At 59.0% G+C, this 19,524-nt stretch overlaps 2 protein-coding genes across 6 annotated transcripts in view; one reads left to right on the plus strand and one right to left on the minus strand.

Moving 5' to 3' along the window:
- Positions 1–145: 145 nt before the first annotated feature.
- LOC117980569 (steroid 21-hydroxylase) lies at positions 146–5,137 on the plus strand. The gene is made up of 10 exons (XM_034961796.3): positions 146–2,622; positions 2,720–2,809; positions 3,094–3,248; positions 3,356–3,457; positions 3,546–3,647; positions 3,749–3,835; positions 4,005–4,205; positions 4,406–4,584; positions 4,668–4,771; positions 4,869–5,137. Exons 1-10 carry the CDS (start codon positions 2,421–2,423, stop codon positions 5,132–5,134), a joined length of 1,488 nt encoding a protein of 495 aa, XP_034817687.2. The 5' UTR covers positions 146–2,420; the 3' UTR covers positions 5,135–5,137.
- Positions 5,138–5,159: 22 nt separating this feature from the next.
- The window catches only part of LOC100992963 (tenascin-X), a 68,281-nt gene continuing 53,916 nt past the window's right edge, over positions 5,160–19,524 (minus strand). For 3 of the 5 annotated variants that reach the window (XM_063605246.1, XM_063605248.1, XM_063605249.1), the window contains 20 exons: positions 17,369–17,692; positions 16,651–16,974; positions 13,984–14,307; positions 13,256–13,621; positions 12,349–12,636; positions 11,719–11,997; positions 10,161–10,442; positions 9,004–9,312; positions 8,379–8,714; positions 8,006–8,128; positions 7,748–7,891; positions 7,436–7,555; positions 7,174–7,317; positions 6,950–7,080; positions 6,699–6,831; positions 6,455–6,606; positions 6,265–6,361; positions 6,012–6,173; positions 5,771–5,934; positions 5,160–5,450 (listed from right to left, as the gene is read on the minus strand). In XM_063605246.1, the coding sequence (XP_063461316.1) occupies positions 5,349–5,450; positions 5,771–5,934; positions 6,012–6,173; positions 6,265–6,361; positions 6,455–6,606; positions 6,699–6,831; positions 6,950–7,080; positions 7,174–7,317; positions 7,436–7,555; positions 7,748–7,891; positions 8,006–8,128; positions 8,379–8,714; positions 9,004–9,312; positions 10,161–10,442; positions 11,719–11,997; positions 12,349–12,636; positions 13,256–13,621; positions 13,984–14,307; positions 16,651–16,974; positions 17,369–17,692 (4,304 nt within the window). In that variant the 3' untranslated portion in view covers positions 5,160–5,348. The remainder of the gene's footprint in view (positions 5,451–5,770; positions 5,935–6,011; positions 6,174–6,264; positions 6,362–6,454; positions 6,607–6,698; positions 6,832–6,949; positions 7,081–7,173; positions 7,318–7,435; positions 7,556–7,747; positions 7,892–8,005; positions 8,129–8,378; positions 8,715–9,003; positions 9,313–10,160; positions 10,443–11,718; positions 11,998–12,348; positions 12,637–13,255; positions 13,622–13,983; positions 14,308–16,650; positions 16,975–17,368; positions 17,693–19,524) is intronic. The other 2 variants (XM_063605247.1, XM_063605250.1) reach the window with 1 other exon arrangement.

Below are 19,524 nucleotides of genomic sequence, written 5' to 3' on the forward strand. Positions count from 1 at the left end.
GCCGCTGTTCTCCTGGGGTCTACCCTTCCCACCAGACCTGCCTAACTTTCCCCCATTTAGTGGCACACCCCTGGGGTCTTCAGAGATGACTCCGCATCTGTCCAAAGAAGTTTGGTGAGATCAGTTTCCGTAGAGGTCATGACAGTTCAGCAGCCTGCCATCCAGTCATTCGACAGAAATTCGGGAATCTTTCACTTCATGCCATGCCCTGTGCCAGGTGCCAGAGATACAGCTGCTCACTCCAGGGCTCATCGCTGGGGAGACAGATAAGAGGACGGGCAGTCCCCACCCTCTGTGAAAGATGTGATGTCAGGGAGCAGTGTGGTCCTGTGGGGCATCTAACCAAGTCAGGGGCATTGCCAGGCAGGGACAGGGAAGGCCTCCTGGAGCAGGTGGCCTCCAAGTGGGGCTCTGAAGACTGAGAAGGAGCCAGGCAAAGAGCAGGGGTAGATGAGGGCATCTGGGGCAGAAGGAGAATATACAAAGGCCCAGAGGCCGGGGGCAGGACAGGGTACCTTTGGGGACATTGCATGTAATTGACCACACTCGGAGTTTGGATTTGGAAGTGGTGGAAGAGATGGAGATGGTGAGACAAGTAGTAAGCACGTCAGCCTTCCAGGTGCGCTCCTTTCCGATGAGCGCTGTCTTATCCCACGTAACTTTGAGAAGTTTGGGCCTTTCCCACTGTGACAGAGGTTTCCTGAGGCTCTTGCATGTATGGCCCTATGGTTGCTCATCAGATCTTTCTCCCAGTAGCTGCTCAGCATGGTGGTGGCATAAGCCCATTTTCTGGAGCCAGGGATTCAGTTGCAGCAAGACATGGCCCGGTCTGGGAGGTCAACCACGAAGAAGGCAGTAGCTGTCATTGCCCAACCCCAGAAATCCCAATCCTGTTTTCTCCCTCTCAGTCCTGATCATGGATTCAGCAGCAGCGAACTCGCCAATGTAGTGGGTGGCACAGCCAGGGTCTTGACTCTGGCTCTGCAGTAGCACAGTCTGGAAAAGCTCTGAGGGGAGAGAGACCCCCACTGGTCCAAGGGTCTGGCACAGAGCCAGAAATGGGGGGGAAGGTATGGGGCTGGGTCGCCTCTGACCTCTCACGTACCATCCAGGAGGCCCTGGCCTCTCACTGAACCCTGCCACTCCTCTTTGGCATGGCCTCTTCCCAAACCCCCAAACTGCCTCCTTACCCACAAAAGTGGTCTCTGAGTGTCAGTCCAGTGGGACCCCCACCCCTTATGGCTTCAGTTCCCCAAACAGGGCTGGACCCTTGATCCTGATCCAGCTGTGGCTATCCAGCCCCTTCCTGGGGACTTTGGACTTTGAGGGGGGCATGCCCAGTTGTGCTGGGAATCCATACTTTCCCTGGCTGGAGTAGAACCTGTGGACTCTAGTCCTGAGGGCAGTCATGTTCTGCCTGTGCCTGGAAACACAAGAAACTTGACTGCAGAGAGAAGAAAGAGGAGAGAGGAACAGAGCGAGGAAACCGCCCGTCTCCGGGGCTTTTTCTGTTCCCTATCCTTGGCTTTCTAAGACCAGTGGGGTCCCCTCCTCTGCTTCTTTTTCCTGAGTTCTGTGAAATTCCCCAATTCTTACTTTTTATCTCAAACCAGCTCAAGGTGGGCTGTTTTCCTTTCAACCAAAGAAAGGTGCTCCTGGTGGCTAGAGGTACACATTCGACAGCTAGATTTCCAGGCTGGAATCCTGCCCTCCACAACATGGGAACAATACCCGTGTTGCATATAGAGCATGGCTGTGAAGAGTTGAGTGAGTGCCCGCAAAGCACTTAGAGCAGTGTCTGGTACATGCTATTACTCCGCAGCGGGAAACCACCTCCTCCTTTGTCTTCTGGGCACTTTTGTGAGTGAAAGGAGGCACTAATAACAATCACACTGGGATACCTGTATATACTGGAATGCCCCAGGCAAACCAGGCTTAAACTGTATTACTCTATCTGTAGCTTAAACTAACAAACAACCCACACAAATCACATTTTGTTCTTCAGGCGGTTCAGGAAGGCCTATTAGGCAGGGACTGCCATTTTCTCTCTGAGACAAACATCATGCCAGTAAACTGGCCCACGGTGGGGTGGCAGAGGGAGAGGGCCCAGGTGGGGGCGGACACTATTGCCTGCACAGTTGATGTGGAACCAGAAAGCTGACTCTGGATGCAGGAAAAAGGTCAGGGTTGCATTTCCCTTCCTTGCTTCTTGATGGGTGATCAATTTTTTTGAAATACGGATGTCCCAAGGCCAATGAGACTGGTGTCATTCCAGAAAAGGGCCACTCTGTGGGCGGGTCGGTGGGAGGGTACCTGAAGGTGGGGTCAAGGGAGGCCCCAAAACAGTCTACACAGCAGGAGGGATGGCCGGGGCTCTTGAGCTATAAGTGGCACCTCAGGGCCCTGACGGGCGTCTCGCCATGCTGCTCCTGGGCCTGCTGCTGCTGCTGCCCCTGCTGGCTGGCGCCCGCCTGCTGTGGAACTGGTGGAAGCTCCGGAGCCTCCACCTCCCGCCTCTTGCCCTGGGCTTCTTGCACCTGCTGCAGCCTGACCTCCCCATCTATCTGCTTGGCCTGACTCAGAAATTCGGGCCCATCTACAGGCTCCACCTTGGGCTGCAAGGTGAGAGGCTGATCTCGCTCTGGCCCTCACCATAGGAGGGGGCGGAGGTGACGGAGAGGGTCCTCTCTCCGCTGACGCTGCTTTGGCTGTCTCCCAGATGTGGTGGTGCTGAACTCCAAGAGGACCATTGAGGAAGCCATGGTCAAAAAGTGGGCAGACTTTGCTGGCAGACCTGAGCCACTTACCTGTAAGGGCCAGGGGCATTTTTTCTTTCTTAAAAAAAATTTTTTTTAAGAGATGGGGTCTTGCTATGCTGCCCAGGCTGGTCTTAAATTCCTAGTCTCAAATGATCCTCCCACCTCAGCCTCAAGTGTGAGCCACCTTTGGGGCATCCCCAATCCAGGTCCCTGGAAGCTCTTGGGGGGGGGCATATCTGGTGGGGAGGAAGCAGGGGTTGGGGAGGCCGAGGAAGGTCAGGCCCTCGGCTGCCTTCATCAGTTCCCACCCTCCAGCCCCCAACTCCTCCTGCAGACAAGCTGGTGTCTAAGAACTACCCGGACCTGTCCTTGGGAGACTACTCCCTGCTCTGGAAAGCCCACAAGAAGCTCACCCGCTCAGCCCTGCTGCTGGGCATCCGTGACTCCATGGAGCCAGTGGTGGAGCAGCTGACCCAGGAGTTCTGCGAGGTAAGGCTGGGCTCCTGAGGCCACCTCAGGTCAGCCTCGCCTCTCACAGTAGCCCCCGCCCTGCCCGCTGCACAGCGGCCTGCTGAACTCACGCTCTTTCTCCACAGCGTATGAGAGCCCAGCCCGGCACCCCTGTGGCCATTGAGGAGGAATTCTCTCTCCTTACCTGCAGCATCATCTGTTACCTCACCTTCGGAGACAAGATCAAGGTGCCTCACAGCCCCTCAGGCCCACCCCCAGCCCCTCCCTGAGCCTCTCCTTGTCCTGAACTGAAAGTACTCCCTCCTTTTCTGGCAGGAGGACAACTTAATGCCTGCCTATTACAAATGTATCCAGGAGGTGTTAAAAACCTGGAGCCACTGGTCCATCCAAATTGTGGACGTGATTCCCTTTCTCAGGGTGAGGACCTGGAGCTTAGACACCCCTGGGTTGTGGGGGAGAGGCTGGGGTGGAGGGAGAGGCTCCTTCCCACAGCTGCATTCTCATGTTTCCTGCCGCAGTTCTTCCCCAATCCAGGTCTCCGGAGGCTGAAGCAGGCCATAGAGAAGAGGGACCACATCGTGGAGAAGCAGCTGAGGCAGCACAAGGTGGGGACTGTGTGTGGACGGCCTCCCCTCGGCCCACAGCCAGTGATGCTACTGGCCTCAGCATTGCTACGAGGCGGGTTGTTTTGCATACCCCAGTTATGGGCCTGTTGCCACTCTGTACTCCTCTCCCCAGGCCAGCCGCTCAGCCCGCTTCTTTCACCCTCTGCAGGCGAGCCTGGTGGCAGGCCAGTGGAGGGACATGATGGACTACATGCTCCAAGGGGTGGCACAGCCGAGCATGGAAGAGGGCTCTGGACAGCTCCTGGAAGGGCACGTGCACATGGCTGCAGTGGACCTCCTGATCGGTGGCACTGAGACCACAGCAAACACCCTCTCCTGGGCCGTGGTTTTTTTGCTTCACCACCCTGAGGTGCGTCCTGGAGACAAGCAAAAGGCTCCTTCCCAGCAACCTGGCCAGGGCAGTGGGCACCCTCACTCAGCTCTGAGCACTGTGCGGCTGGGGCTGTGCTTGCCTCACCGGCACTCAGGCTCACTGGGTTGCTGAGGGAGCGGCTGGAGGCTGGGCAGCTGTGGGCTGCTGGGGCAGGACTCCACCTGATCATTCCCCAGATTCAGCAGCGACTGCAGGAGGAGCTAGACCACGAACTGGGCCCTGGTGCCTCCAGCTCCCGGGTCCCCTACAAGGACCGTGCACGGCTGCCCTTGCTCAATGCCACCATCGCCGAGGTGCTGCGCCTGCGGCCCGTTGTGCCCTTAGCCTTGCCCCACCGCACCACACGGCCCAGCAGGTGACTCCCGAGGGTTGGGGATGAGTGAGGAAAGCCCGAGCCCAGGGAGGTCCTGGCCAGCCTCTAACTCCGGCCCCCTTCAGCATCTCCGGCTACGACATCCCTGAGGGCACAGTCATCATTCCGAACCTCCAAGGCGCCCACCTGGATGAGACGGTCTGGGAGAGGCCACATGAGTTCTGGCCTGGTATGTGGGGGGCCGGGGGCCTGCCGTGAAAATGTGGTGGAGGCTGGTCCCCGCTGTGGCTGAACACCTCCCCACCCACCTGTCCACCCGCCCGCAGATCGCTTCCTGGAGCCAGGCAAGAACTCCAGAGCTCTGGCCTTCGGCTGCGGTGCCCGCGTGTGCCTGGGCGAGCCGCTGGCGCGCCTGGAGCTCTTCGTGGTGCTGACCCGACTGCTGCAGGCCTTCACGCTGCTGCCCTCCGGGGACGCCCTGCCCTCCCTGCAGCCCCTGCCCCACTGCAGTGTCATCCTCAAGATGCAGCCTTTCCAAGTGCGGCTGCAGCCCCGGGGGATGGGGGCCCACAGCCCGGGCCAGAGCCAGTGATGGGGCAGGACCGATGCCAGCCGGGTACCTCAGTTTCTCCTTTATTGCTCCCATACGAACCCCTCCCCTCCCCCCTGTAAACACAGTGCTGCGAGATCGCTGGCAGAGAAGGCTTCCTCCAGCGGCTGGGTGGTGAAGGACCCTGGCTCTTCTCTCGGGGCGACCCCTCAGTGCTCGGCAGTCATACTGGGGTGCGAGAGAGGTGGGCAGCAGCTCAGCCTCCCCCCGCTGGGGAGCGAAAGTTTCTTGGTCTCAGCTTCATTTCCGTGAAGGGCACCGAGAACTCGAAGCCCTTCCAGTGGTACCAGCTCACTCCCTGGGAAAGGGGTTGTCAAGAGAGAGTCAAAGCCGGATGTCCCATCTGCTCTTCCCGTTCCCCTTAAGGAGGTGGCTCCCGGCACTCAACCAACCTCCCCGCAGAGCTCCCCTCCTGACCCTCTGCCGCAGAGGATTGAGGCTTAATCCTGAGCTGGTCCTTTCCAGCCAATAAATCAACTCCAGCTCCCTCTGCGAGGCTGGCATGATTGTTCCATTTCACCCAGCCGCTCAGTCCCTTGCCTGTTACACTGTGGGGCTGAAACCTAGGCAGGCCGAGCCCCAGCCACCCCAACTCTGAGCCGCCTCCCCACCCCTCACCTGATGGTCCACTGTGCTCCCGTAGAGCCCGTTGAGGTTGGCGTAGTGGCAGTTCCTGTACCACCAGGCCCCTCGGTAGGAGACAGCGCAGGAGATGAGCAAGTTGTTGGGGTCCCGATCACGGGCAGAGAAGACACTGCCGCTGTGGTAGCTCATGGAGTCCCCTGGGCAGGGTGGAGGAAGGAGCCATGAGGGCCTCCCCTCCCAGCCTCACCCTCCCAGCCTCGCAGCCTCTGCTTACCTGCGCTGCCGTGGTAGCCCTCCAAGTGGAGGCGGTAGTACTCCGCAGCCGAGTCTACGCGGAAGGAGTCGTACTGGGCGAACACAGCCTCGTCCCCAGCCCGCAGGTCCACGCGCATGGAGTAGTCACCTGCCTGTGTCAGGCTGTGCAGGGCCTCATTGCCTGGGGGTGGGATATGTGCCCTCATCAGGGTCCTGGTGTCCACAGGGCCCCCATCCCCACCGTAGTTCCCCAGTCCCTGTGAGGCACTGACCCAGCCAGAACTCTCCAGAGATGTTCCCAAAACCATGGGCATAGTCCTCCCAGTCCCTCCAGAAGTCTGTCTGTCCATCCATGCGGCGCTGGAACACCTGGGAAGCAAGTGGGGGCACCATCAGCCTCTGGCTCCCGGGGCAACAGCCCCCTGCCCTGCACAGACCCCTGGGCTTCCCAATGCCACCCACCAGCCAGCCGCCCCCATCAGTCTCCATGTCGCAAAACACGTTCAGGGGCCGCTCGCGGTTGCCGTTGAGGAAGATGGTGCTGGTCCTGGAGGCACCGGCTGCGTTCTGCATCTCCTCCCCGCAGTCCCTGGGGAAGGGGATCTGCAGCCCACCTGGGAGAGGAGAGCAGGGGCCAGTCCTTTTCCAAGCCTTAGGCCCTGACTGCCCACCCAGCCCCCGGCCCCGGGCCCGTGCGTCCAGGTACCCGTGGTGAAAGAGGTGGACACGGGCGGCAGGAGGCTCTGGCCCCACATGGCCTGGAGCCGTGCATTGTAGGAGGTGGAGGGAAAGAGGCCGAGGAGCTGGTGAGATGTGATCCCTCCTGGGAGCAGGATCTCCTGTGGGACAGACAAGGGGGGGTCAGGGGAGAGGGAGGTGGAGACCCTCCAGGAGGGCCAGAGGCAGCACCTCCTGGAATCACCCAGGGAGGGGAGTTGGTCAGTGTGGCTGGGGCACCTGGGTCTGTCCACCAAGGGTGTCGAAGCTGAGCAGGTAGCCTGTGGGCCGGACTTGGGGCTCAGTCCAAGTGAGCAGGGCGGTGCGGGGGGTCACTTCTTCAGCCTCCAAGTCCCGAGGGGCCTCTAGCCCTAGGAGGGAAAGCAGGAAGAGGAGATGGGGATGAGGCCCAACCTGGCTCCCTCTACCTCCTCTCCCTGTCCCACACACCCCACAGACCCTACCTGTGGTGAAGGTGATGGTGGCTGGGGAAGTGAGGTTGGGGCCCCGCAGGCCACGCACAGTGGCGGTGTAGTTGGTGTGGAGGACAAGGTCATGCAGGGGGTAGTCCACCGCGCTGCCTGGGGTCTCGGCCTGCAGAGGCGGGGCTGGGAGTGTAGAGAGGGGCATCAAGGCCTGCTCCCTCCATCCTCGGCCAGAGTCCAGCCTCCCCCCTGCAATCCCCACCCTGAACAAGTCCCCTCCAGAGGCCTCAGCCCTGCTCACCCCCAGGGGCTGTGACCTGGACGTCATAGGTGTCTACAGGATTCTGGGGGGGCTTCCAGTGCAGCACGGCGAATCCCTCGGTCAAGTTCAGTGCACGCAACTGCGTGGGACCGTCAGGAACTGGGGGAAGGGGAGGGGCTCAGAGGGGTCCCCGCTGCTCTCTCTACTCCGTGCCTCCCCAGACTCCACTGGCCTCCCGTCCGCAATCGGAGCCTCCACCACCTCCCTTTCACCCTCCTCGTTCTCTCTCAACTCCGACCCATGCCGTTTTCTTGGCTCCCACCTCTTGCCCCGGGTCCCAGTCCATCTCACCCGTGGTGAGGAAGCCTGTGAGAGGCTCACTCTCCTCAAAGCCTCGGACGGAGACCACGGTCACCTCGTAGCGAGCACCTGGGATCAGCCCCTGGAGTTTCTGGGTCCGGGCCCGGCCGTCCACCTGCACACTCTGAGGCTCCCCTGAAAACATTGGGGATTGAGGGTTACCCAGGGAACCGCAGGGCGGCTGGAGGGTGGGCAGAGTGCAGGCGGGAGAGGAAATGCGAGGCGATGAGCACATGGCAAAGGCACCACCTCCGTCCGCCAGCTGGTAGGAGACTTTGAAGCTGTCCGCCCGGGATGGTGGGGGCATCCAGTTGACCTTGGCTGAGGTCTCCCTGATTTCACTGAATTGGAGGTCACGGGGGCTCTCCAGAACTGCAGAGGGGTCAAGGAACAATGATGCAGGCAGGGGCAGGGAGGCTCCTCCCTACGAGTCCCCCCCTCGCCTCTGCTCCAGCACAGGCTCACCACCCCTTTTCCTCTAGTCCCCAGGAATGGAAGTCGCTCTGCAGATTCCTCCAGGCCCACCACCAACTCGCCCACCCCCACCGCTGGCTGAGGCACTAGGTCCCCCCGTGAAGTACAAAGACCCCCACTTTGGGGCAGAGTGTGTGTGGGTCCTTACCTGGGCTGAGGGTGCGGGCGGTGCCCTGGATGCTGTCGGCCTTGTGGGGTCCTCGCAACCCATACAGTGTCAGGCTGTACAGAGTCCCGGAACGCAGGTCTCGGAGCACGGCCGAGTGCCGTGTCCCCGGCACCATCAGCTCGCGCTGCAGCAGTGGACGCGGATGCGGCTCCAGAGTGCTTGGTGATGGAACCCCAAAGCGGAGCAGGAAGGAGTCGAAGGCCCCAGGTGGGGCCTCCCAGTTGAGCCTCAGTGAACTGGTGGTCACGTCAGTCACAGACAGCTGGGACAGGCGGGGCCTTGACTCTGCTGAGGTCTGACCAGCAGGGGCCGGCCCTGCACGGAGTGGGTGGGGGAGAAGGGATTGGAGACAGAAGCACACCAGCTTGGTGACCCAGAGCACGTCCCTTCCACCCCCCTCCCTGCCCCTGTTTCTCTATCTGTAACCAGGGACTTGCAGCCACAGGGGGGTCCTGTGGGGCAGAGCTAAAGGCCACTCGCATCCAGCCCATCCATCCTCTCTCCCTGGTACCCGCCTCACGCTCTTTCCCTGCGATCACCACTTCTGAGCCCCCGTTTCTCCCTTCTGAGTCCTAGACTAGAGGCCGGAGACGCCTGGTGGTACCTGTGGTGCCCTCAGCTGAGAGGGGCCCCAGGCGCTTCCCTTCATGGAGGCCATAGAGGAGGAACCTGTAGGGGGTGCTGGGCTCCAGGCCTGAGATGAGGATCTTGCTCTGGTCGCCGTCCACGAGCAAGGCCTGGGGCTGCCCGTTCGTGTCCTCATACTGGACCACGAAGGAATCAAAGGGGCCCTGGGCCACGCTCCACGAGAGGCGCATGGAGTCTGGGGTTGTGTCGGTCACGGTCAGCACTCCTAGGCGGGGCTCTTCAGGAGGCTCAGGGGCCTCTGGGGCTGGTGTGTCCTCTTCTGGGGCTGCGTGGGAGAAGCCCAGGGGAGAATCTGAGTGAGGGGCGCCATGGGGTGCTCCATTTTTATCTTCCAGGCTTGGCCCAAGGCTGAGGTGGGAAGTTTACAGGTCCAGGCCCAGTCAGACAATGAAGTCGCTGTGGCCTCGTGACTCCTGCGAGCTCCCGCGCTGTCTGAGTCAGGTGCTCGCTTCCCCCTTCCACACCCCGGTGTCCTGCCGAGCCCACCTCGAGATATCACAGGCTCTGGCCCCACCCATGCCGGGATACATTCACTGAGCTTGAGGAGTGTGGTGCTCCCTTCTGAGAGAAGCTGAGGGTGGAACTGGCTGGTTGAGGTGACTGGCAAATCCCACCAGCCGTGCCGTGGTCAGGCCTGTCTGAGGTGGGCATCAGCGAGCTCTGGAAGAGGAGCCTGTACCACAAATGCAGCCACTGCTGTTGGTTTCTGTGTCCCCGCTCATTTTGTTTTCCAGTGATGTTCCTCTTAAGAAAATGCTCCTGACTCATCCATGGCAGGGAGGTTTGCCGCTATCTGGACAAGGCCACCCTTCGGGGAGGCGACAGCAGCCCCAGTGAGTAATGAGGAGCAGCGGCAGTGATGGGGCAGAGTTGGGGCTGGGAGATTAGAGAGCCCCTGCCAGGGCCTTTCCCTCCCACCTGGCCTGGCTCCTGCTCTGGACTCCTTGATGGATGTTGAAGCCCACAGGGCTGCAGACTCCTCCTCCTTCCTGGGGACAGACCAGGGCGCCCCACTCCGGCCTTCCCACTCCTGCAGTCATCTTTGTCTTCAGCCCAAATGCACATGGAAACCCACACAAGCTGGCTTGCTATAGCCAGGCACAGCAGCCTCACCTGTCATTCCCAGGGCAGAGACTGGGCCCAGGCGCTTTCCCCCGAGGAGCCCGTAGAGCAGAAACTTGTATTTCTTGCCAGGCTTCAGGTCCTCTACGGTGACTGTGCGCTGGTCTGCGGCCACAGGCACTGCCCTGGGCTGCCCGTCCGTGTCCCTGTACTGGACCACGAAGGAGTCAAAGGGGCCCTGGGCCACCGTCCAGGACAGGCGCAGATTGCTGGAGGTCTCCTCAGCTACGGTCAGTTCCCCCAGGTGGGGAGGTAGCTCCTTCTCCAGGGGAGCTGTGCAGAGGGAGGAGGGAAAGCTCTTAGTCACATGCTGCCTTTGCCTAAGCCCTGGCAGCCTCCCGGAGGTGTGAGGTTCTGGGAAAGGGTACCTCCAGTGTAGCCCCAGGGACAGCTCCTTGAGGAGACACACAGGCCTGCTCCCGCCATGCCCCACAGAAATGAGGGAGAACAGCCCCCTCCTCCTCTGGAGGCTGCTGCCCAAACTCCTTCCTGCCCCGCCCCTTCCCTGCTGTGATCGAGGGTGCGCCAAATTCATTACAGATCATCTCCCGAGGGATGGGTGGCTGGGGTGCAGAGAGGGCCTTTGTTTACCCTGACCCCCAGCCCCTGAGCAGGAATGAGGCCAGAGCTGAGAGAGACTCCCTGGAGGTCTCTGGGTTGTCACGGAGACACCCCAAACATCGAGAGCTGGTCTGGGCAGCCGGCCAATGCACGGCTCCCATCACTGTCAGGCTGTGATCTCCCCCTTGTCCCCTTGTGGCCATCAGCCTGAACATCCGTGCCTCCTGCTTCCCCAGCCCCACACTGACCCCACTGGGCCGGGGCAGCCAGGGTGGGGCAGGGAGAAGACAGGGGATTAGCTGAGAGAACAGAGGGCAGAGCAGAGGCTTGCCCGGGTGGGGCTGGGGCCGATGGGTGGGGGTCTGTACCCCGTCCCCACAGTGAGGGTTTGGGAAGAGAATTACGGAGTCCCAGGGACCCAGGCCCAGACTGGCCGGCTGCTCTGTCCTCCTCTGGGCATAGTGACTCATGGTCCTGGGAGTGGGGTGAGGGTCGGTGACCCACCACACCCCTTCCTCAGGGAGCTGAGTCATAGGCACAGTGACACCAGGTTTTTCCATCGTCTTTCCGTAGCCAAGCCCTCCCTTTTCTTCCACCCCTCCCCTCCGAGTCAGGGAGGAGGGAGGAGGATGGGAACCACTACTGAGTCCAGCGCCATTCCCAGCATTATGCAGGTGAGGACACCGAGGTCCCGGGGATGAAGCGGCTTGTCCATGGTCACCCTGGCAAAGGCTAGGACTGGAACTGGAACACAGATCTGCTGGCCCCAAAGCCCGTGTCCCTTTTATTTCCTCAGCAGTCAGCAAATGAAAGGAAGTAATGCATATGCTTCAGAACTGTGCCTGACACACAGAGGGACTCACTTTCGGAGTTAAGATGGTTGTGTCAGGGCTGATAGAGGGAATCTCACGGGAAGGCTGCAGGGCCAGCTCTGAGGGCTCGGATGAGAGGCAGCTCTGGAAAAGGTGGAGGCTGGACTGGGACTCACCTGTGGTGCTGTCAGCAGAGATGGGGCCCAGTCGCTTCCTGCCTGACAGACCATAGAGCAGGAACCTGTATTTCCTACTGGGCTCCAGGCCCTGGACTGTGACCTCCCGCTGGTTGGCTGCCACCGGCACCACCTGGAGCCGACCATCCTTATCCTTGTACTGGACCACGAAGGAGTCGAATTCGCCCTCAGGGACCGTCCACGAGAGGCCCACGGAGTCAGGGGTCGCATCTGTCACAGTCAGCTCCCCCAGGCGGGGAGACGGTTTGGTGTCTGGGGCTGGAAAAGACAGTGAGGTGCATGGAGAGTGGGATGGAGGCAAAGGGGCCACGGAGCTTCCTGGGCTGCTATGGCTCTGTGAGCCGGTCCCAGGAATGGGAGGGTGACTGGGCCAGGAGTAGGAATAAAAGAGGAGCCAGACAAGAAAGCAAGTGTCCCCTGGGGTGCAGGGAAAGTAGGGAGAGGGATGAGTGTGAGTGGGAGAGGAGAGCTCAGGGCCTGGGTTTTCCTGGACCCAATAAATCAGTGGGTGCTGAGGACTGGAGTGTGGGGCACAGAAACGTGAAATTCCAACTGGTGCCACAAGGGGGCGAAGGCTCTGGCCGCGGGAGGCGTCCAGCCCTCACTCACCGGTCCTGGCCTCCACAGGGACTGGGCCGTGGCGTTTCCCATTCTGGAGTCCAAAGAGCAGGAACTTGTACTTGCGGGCCGGGTCCAGCCCCGAGACAGCGACCGCTCGGAGGTCTCCGCTCACAGGCACTGCCTGGGGCTGCCCCTGCGCGTCCCTGTACTGCACCAGGAAGGAGTCAAAGGGGCCCTGGGCCACCGTCCATGAGAGGCCCACTGAGTCCGAGGTCACGGCCGCCACCGCCAGCTCCCCCAGGCGGGGCTCCACCGGCAGTGGTGTGGGCAGGGGCGCTGAAAAGAGCAGAGCAGGCCCATGGGTCAGGAGGCAGGACCCTGCGCAAGGGAGGCAGTGCTCTCCCAGGACTGGAGTGAGCATTTCTTAGCGGCCTCCTCTAAAACGCTTGTTTTAGAATCTGTGCCCTGCATTGCTGTAAGCAGCTCACAAACAGTGGTGCATTTAACCCTCACACAACATATGAAGTAGGTGCCATTATTATCACCACCCCAACTTTGCAGGAATCTGAAGCACAAGGTTAGGAAACGCCTGCAAAGTCGCACAATCACTACATTCGAAGGCACATGCAGATCTGGGCAGCTGGATCTGAAGCACTTTCTGAGCCATTAAAATACTCCTTAAGGGAGCCTGAAGACTAACAAATGAGCACACGAGCAACCTGGAGGTTCCAGATCACGATGGGAGAAGGAAGCTACAACAAACAGGGCATGGACTACCTGCCCATCTGACTCCACACAGTCTCCATGAATCCAAGGATGAGGCAGGATCATTAGCAACATAGGAGAAAAGACAGAAACCTAGAGGCCCAGTCATAAGAGGTGCCAAGATCCAAAGGAGAAACACAAGGGGGCTGCAGAGGTAAACCTGGGGACGAGGGCCTGTCCCCCCACTCACCCGTGATGCCCATGGTGGACACTGGGCCCACGCGCTGCCCCTCGTGGAGGCCGTACAGATGCATCTTGTATTTGTGCCCGGGCTCCAGGCCCCCCATGGTGACCTCGCTCTCCTCGCCCCTGACACGCACCGCCTGGGGCCGCCCGTCCCTGTCCTTGTACTGCACGGTGAAGGAGTCGAAGCGGCCCTGGGGGACAGTCCAGGAGAGGCTCAGCGAGTCAGGGGAGGATCCTGTCACTGTCAACTCCCCCAGGAGCGGCTCCTCAGGGGCCTCTGGGGCCTCAGTGCTGGGTTCTGTTGGGCTGGGGGTCTCTTCCTCTGCAGCGGAGAAGGAGGGAGAGAGAGTGAGGGGGATGTCCTTGGGTCCTGGGGAAAAGGAGGGAGAAGCCAAGGCTATGACTGGGGGACCTGAGGTCATTTCAGAGAAGCCCATTCTTGGGGCTGGGTGGTCCTGCTCAGCTGACAGCTAACACACATAACAAGTTCCAGGGTCAGCTGTGGGGGACCTGGCACAGCCACCAGCACAGCAAAACTCCTGATGGCCCCTCCCTGCTCAGGGGGAGCCAGGGGTCAACCACATAGGAAGGCCCAAGGGGAGTCCCAGCCCCAGCCACAAGCAGTTCTGTGGTGCTGACCACACCCCTGTCCCATTCCCCACCAGTCATCACCAAAGAGCAAGAGGTGGCCCTCCCACAGCTCCCACCCTGGGGCTCCCATCATTCACTCACCCGTCACCCCAATGGCAGACACAGGGCCCATGCGCTGGCCACCGTGGAAGCCGTACAGGTTCATCTTGTACTTGTGGTCTGGCTCCAGGCCTGAGATGGTGACCCCGTCCTCGTGCCCCGGCACCCGCACCGCCTTGGGCTGCCCATCCCCATTCCTGTACTGGACCAGGAAGTGGTCAAACTGGCCCTCGGGAACCGTCCAGGACAGGCTGAGGGAGTCGGGGGTGGCATCTGTCACGGTCAGCTCCCCCAGGCGAGGCTTGATGGGGGGCTCAGGGGTTGTGGTGGGCACTGCTTGGGTGGTCTCGGCTTCATCCTCTGGAGCTGGACAGACACGTGTGGGGAGAGTGAGGTCCCTGGCTCCTCAGTTCAGCATAGAAAGGATGTGTCACAAAACACAAAGTGCCCAAGAGCAGGACGATGCTGCCCACAGCCCCTCCAGCACAGCTCTTCTTCCTCTCCTCTCCTGCAGCCTTTCCTATCCCTCACCCTGACCTCCCTGCCCTCGGCCCCCACCTCACCCCCACCTCCCAACACCCAGGCCACCTCTCCCTGTCCCTCCAGCACCGCCTCTCTTTTGAGCACAGCTCCACTCGGCCTCTGCACCCTTAGCCTCCCAGCACTGGGGTCTCCTCGCCATCTTTTGTTCACTGGGCTTCTGTCTTTGCTTCGCAACAAGCTCAGCACACTCCTCCCGAGGCCAGAGCCTGGGGTGTGTTCCTGGACCCAGCCCCTCACCAGCTGCCAGCAGCCTCAGAGTACCTCTCCCTCAAGTTTCCCTGGATACCTTCCTCCCCAACCTCCAGTCCCCGATCCTAGTTTGAGCCACTGTCACCTCTCACCAGGGCCACCAACTGCCTATTGGCTTCCCTGCCTCTAGGCTCCCTGCCACCCCATCCCCATCTTTAGCCCCCACAGATGAGCTTCACACAGGCACAGCTGCTGGGGCCATCTCAGCACAGACCTGGGCAATCACATCCTCATCCCTGGGAGATCCCAGGCCTCCTCTGCTCCCACACTTCAGGACTATCTATTCACTGCAAAGGACACCCCACTCAATCCTCAGTACTTCTCACACACCATGCTCTTTCTAGCCTCCTGGCCTTTGCACCACCTGTGCTGATCTGACACGCTTCACCTTCTCTCTAAAGCTGTCACCAAGCTAAGGCCTGCCTGGCCTCAGATCCTGACTGTCCCCTGAGTATCCACAGGTAGGGTGGTTTAGGTATTCCTGCCTGGCTCTGGGCTTCCTGTCACATGCTCACCCGCCTTTGCTTTCTTACTGGTCCACAGCCTGTACCCCATGACGTTAGCCCCATCAGGACAGGAACTTTTCCCATTAGGACAGGAACCCTAACTCTGAGCCTAACCTCTGTGAGGATTCATGAATGCAAGAAAAATTCGCTTCAACAAATTCTAAGAGAGTTTCCAAATCTGTTACTGGGAGGAGCTTTGCTACAAAGGTGTTCTGTGATTTGCACATAAATACTCATAGCAGCATTATTCTTGATAGCTAAGAGGTGGAAGCAACCCAGGTGTCCATCAATGGATGAAAGGATGAGCAAAGTGTGGTCTGTATATGTAAAACGAAACATTATTCAGCCTGAAAAGGAAGGAAGTTCTGGCCAGGTGCAGTGGCTCTTGCCTATAATCCCAGCACTTTGGGAGGTCAAGGTGGGAGACTCGCTTGAGGCCAGGAGTTTGAGACCAGCCTGGGCAACATACCGAGACCCCCATTGCCACAGAAAATAAAAAGGAAATTCTGACTGATGCTACGACATAGATGAACCTTAAAGACATTGTATTTAATGAAATGAACCATTCAAAAAAGACAAATATTGTATGATTGCACTTAAATGAGGTACCTAGAGTCAAATTCATAGAGACAGAGAGTAGAATGGTGTTGCCAGGGGCTGGGGCAAGGGGAGAATGGGAGTTCGTGTCTAGTGGGTAGGAAGTTTCAGTGTGGGAAGAGGAGTTCTGGAAGTGGAGGGTGACAGTCCACAGCAATGTGAGTGGACTTCATGCTGGACTGCATACTAGAAAGCGATTAGAATGGCGAATTACGTCAAGTGTACTTTACTACAATAAAAACCAACAAAACAAGTGTGTTCCTTGGACCAGTGGCATCAAGATAGATGAGAATCTTGTTAGAAATGGATGGTCGGCTGGGCGCCGTGGCTCACGCCTATGATCCCAGCACTTTGGGAGGCCGAGGAGGGCAGATCACGAGGTCAGGAGATTGAGACCATCCTGGCTAACACGGTGAAACCCATCTCTACTAAAAATATGAAAAAATTAGCTGGGCGTGGTGGCGCACGCCTGTGGTCCCAGTTACTCAGGAGGCTGAGGTAGGAGAATCACTTAAACCCAGGAGGCGGAGGTTGCAGTGAGCCGAGATTGAGCCACTGTACTCCAGCCTGGGTGACAAAGCGAGACTCTATCTCAAAAAAAAAAAAAAAGAAAGAAAGAAAAAGAAAGAAATGCATGGTCTCTTGCCCTAGGCCAAACCTGCTGAATCCAAATCTGCTTTTTAACAAAAATCTCCAGGCATTTGGATACACAAAGGAAGGAATACTCTTCAGAGTATGTTTTCACGAAGACTGGAGAGACAGCAGTGTCTTCCAGGGCCATCTTCCCCACCTCCCCTCACTCACACTTACTCACCTGTCACACCCACAGCGGACACTGGGCCCACGCGCTGCCCCTCGTGGAGGCCGTACAGGTGCATCTTGTATTTGCGCCCAGGCTCCAGGCCCCCCACGGTGACCTCGTTCTCCTCGCCCCCAACACGCACCACCTGGGGCCACCCGTCCCTGTCCTTGTACTGCACGGTGAAGGAGTCGAAGCGGCCCTGGGGGATGGTCCAGGAGAGGCTCAGCGAGTCAGGGGAGGATCCTGTCACTGTCAGCTCCCCCAGGAGCGGCTCCTCAGGGGGCTCCGGGGCCTCCGTGCTGGGTTCTGTGGGGGCGGGAGTTTCTTCCTCTGCAGCTGAGAAGAGGGGACAGAGAAGGTGAGGCAGCTTCCCTGGGGGATGTCCTTGGGTCTTGTGAGGAAGGAGAGAGAAGCTGTGGCCATGAGTGGGGGTCCTGAGGTCAGCTTGGAGAGGCCCATCTTTGGAGCTGGGTGGTCTTGCTCAGTTTACAGTCAACACACATGACAAGCTCTGAGGTCAGTGCTGGGGAACTTGGGACAGCCACCAACAGAGCTCACAGGGCCCTTCTCCACCCAGGAAGACCTGTCAGTCCTCAGGGAAGTGGGGAAAGACAAAAAAGTACCATGGCTCAGCCAAGAGCAGAGGGGCTTCCTGGGCCAGTTCACCCATCACCAGAGAAAGGGAGACCCTCCCACAGGCCCCACTCTGGGGCTCCCATCGTACACTCACCCGTCACCCCAATGACAGAGATGGGGCCCACGCGCTGGCCACCGTGGAAGCCGTACAGGTTCATCTTGTACTTGTGGTCTGGCTCCAGGCCTGAGATGGTGACCCCGTCCTCGTGCCCCAGCACCCGCACCGCCTTGGGCTGCCCATCCCCATTCCTGTACTGGACCAGGAAGTGGTCAAACTGGCCCTCGGGGACCGTCCAGGACAGGCTGAGGGAGTCAGGGGTGGCATCTGTCACGGTCAGCTCCTCGAGGCGAGGCTTGATGGGGGGCTCAGGGGTTGTGGTGGGCACTGCTTGGGTGGTCTCTGCTTCATCCTCTGGAGCTGGACAGACACGTGTGGGGACAGTGAGGTCCCTGGGTTCTCAGTTCAGCATAGAAAGGATGTGTCACAAAACACCAAGTGCCCAAGAGCAGGACGATGCTGCCCACAACACCTCCAGCACAGCTCTTCATCCTCTCCTCTCCTGCGGCCTTTCCTATCCCTCACCCTGACCCCCCTGCCCTCGGCCTCCACCTCACCCCCACCTCCCAACACCCAGGCCACCTCTCCCTGTCCCTCCAGCACCACCTCTCTTTTGAGCACAGCCCCACTCGGCCTCTGCACCCTTAGCCTCCCTGCACTGGGGTCTCCTCGCCATCTTTTGTTCACTGGGCTTCTGTCTTTGCTCCGCAACAAGCTCAGCACACTCCTCCCGAGGCCAGAACTTGGGGCGTGCTCCTGGACCCAGCCCCTCACCAGCTGCCAGCAGCCTCAGAGAGTTTCCCTGGATACCTTCCTCCCCCACCTCCAGTCCCCAATCCTAGTTTGAGCCACTGTCACCTCTCACCAGGGCCACCAACTGCCTACTGGCCTCCCTGCCTCCAGGCTCCCTGCCACCCCATCCCCATCTTTAGCTCCCACGGATGAACTTCACACAGGCACAGCTGCTGGGGCCATCTCAGCACAGACCTGGGCAACCACATCCTCATCCCTGGGAGACCCCAGGCCTGGTGAGTGGTCCCCTCCTCTGCTCCCACACTTCAGGATGATCCACCAACTGCAAAGGACACCCCACTCAATCCTCAGTGTCTCTCACACACCATGCTCTTTCTAGCCTCCTGGCCTTTGCACTAGCTGTGATGATTTGACATGCTTCACTTCCTCTCCAAAGCTGTCATCAAGCTAAGGCCTGCCTGGCCTCAGGTCCTGGCTGTCCCCTGGGTACTTGTGGGCAGAGGGACTTCACTGTCCCTTCCCAATCCTGGCTTGGCTCCTGGGCTCCACATGCTCATCCTTCTTTGCTTACTTTCCGGTTTTCTGCTTGTGCCCACAACTGTGAGCCCCATGAAAACATGAACTTGTGTGTGTCACTTTCCAGCTTCCGCCTATGAAAGAAAAAAGCAGCCCTGACACCCATGAGCTGCCCTTTCCCTCTGCCAGGCCATGGCTGCTTGGGGCTGGCCTGGCACAGTCTGGTCTTGGCGTGGTCCAGTTGAACAGACAATTTCATGGAACATCAACATCAGACTAGGCCATTTGTCAGTAGGATGGATCAAGACAAGAACAAGGCCAGTCTGTGATCATGTCTCAGTAAGGATGAACTCTAACATTTTCCAAAGCACAAAAATAACCAAACATCACCCATCCAGCTAATCTGAGTGATAGCTGCTTCTTTACCAATGGCAGCTTTGGCCTTGCTCTAGTTGACCTCCCCAAAGATAAGACTTAGCGAGATGCCCGGTAATAGGGTTATCCCTTCTTCCTGACAGTGTCTAATACAGAGCAAAACCTTGCTTCCTTAAATGCTTTCCTAAAACACCAAACACAAGCCCAGTTCCTTAACAATCTCTTTCTAAAGCCTCTTCCTAAGTCACCCCACAGTCCTCCTGCACTGCATGGAGCATAATTCCATCCGTTCAATTTTAGGTGAGTTTCTGGAGGTCGTTGGCCAGAGGACATTGATACCCTAAAATTACAGTGCCCGGATCAGGGCAAGGAATTCTTTGCTGAAGAAACAAATTGGCCCATTGGAGGGAAAGGTCTGTTCCTATTCCTATTCCAATAGTGGGCTTCCAGAGTGTGCAGTCGACGCGCTGCCCCTCACTGCCTTCTGTCTTCCTTCATGGCCCCCAGTCAACTCCACAGAGAAAGCACACTACCAGGAATCAGGGATG

The sequence above is a fragment of the Pan paniscus genome, chromosome 5 (assembly GCF_029289425.2).
Source record: "Pan paniscus chromosome 5, NHGRI_mPanPan1-v2.0_pri, whole genome shotgun sequence".
Taxonomy (NCBI): Eukaryota; Metazoa; Chordata; class Mammalia; order Primates; family Hominidae; genus Pan; species Pan paniscus.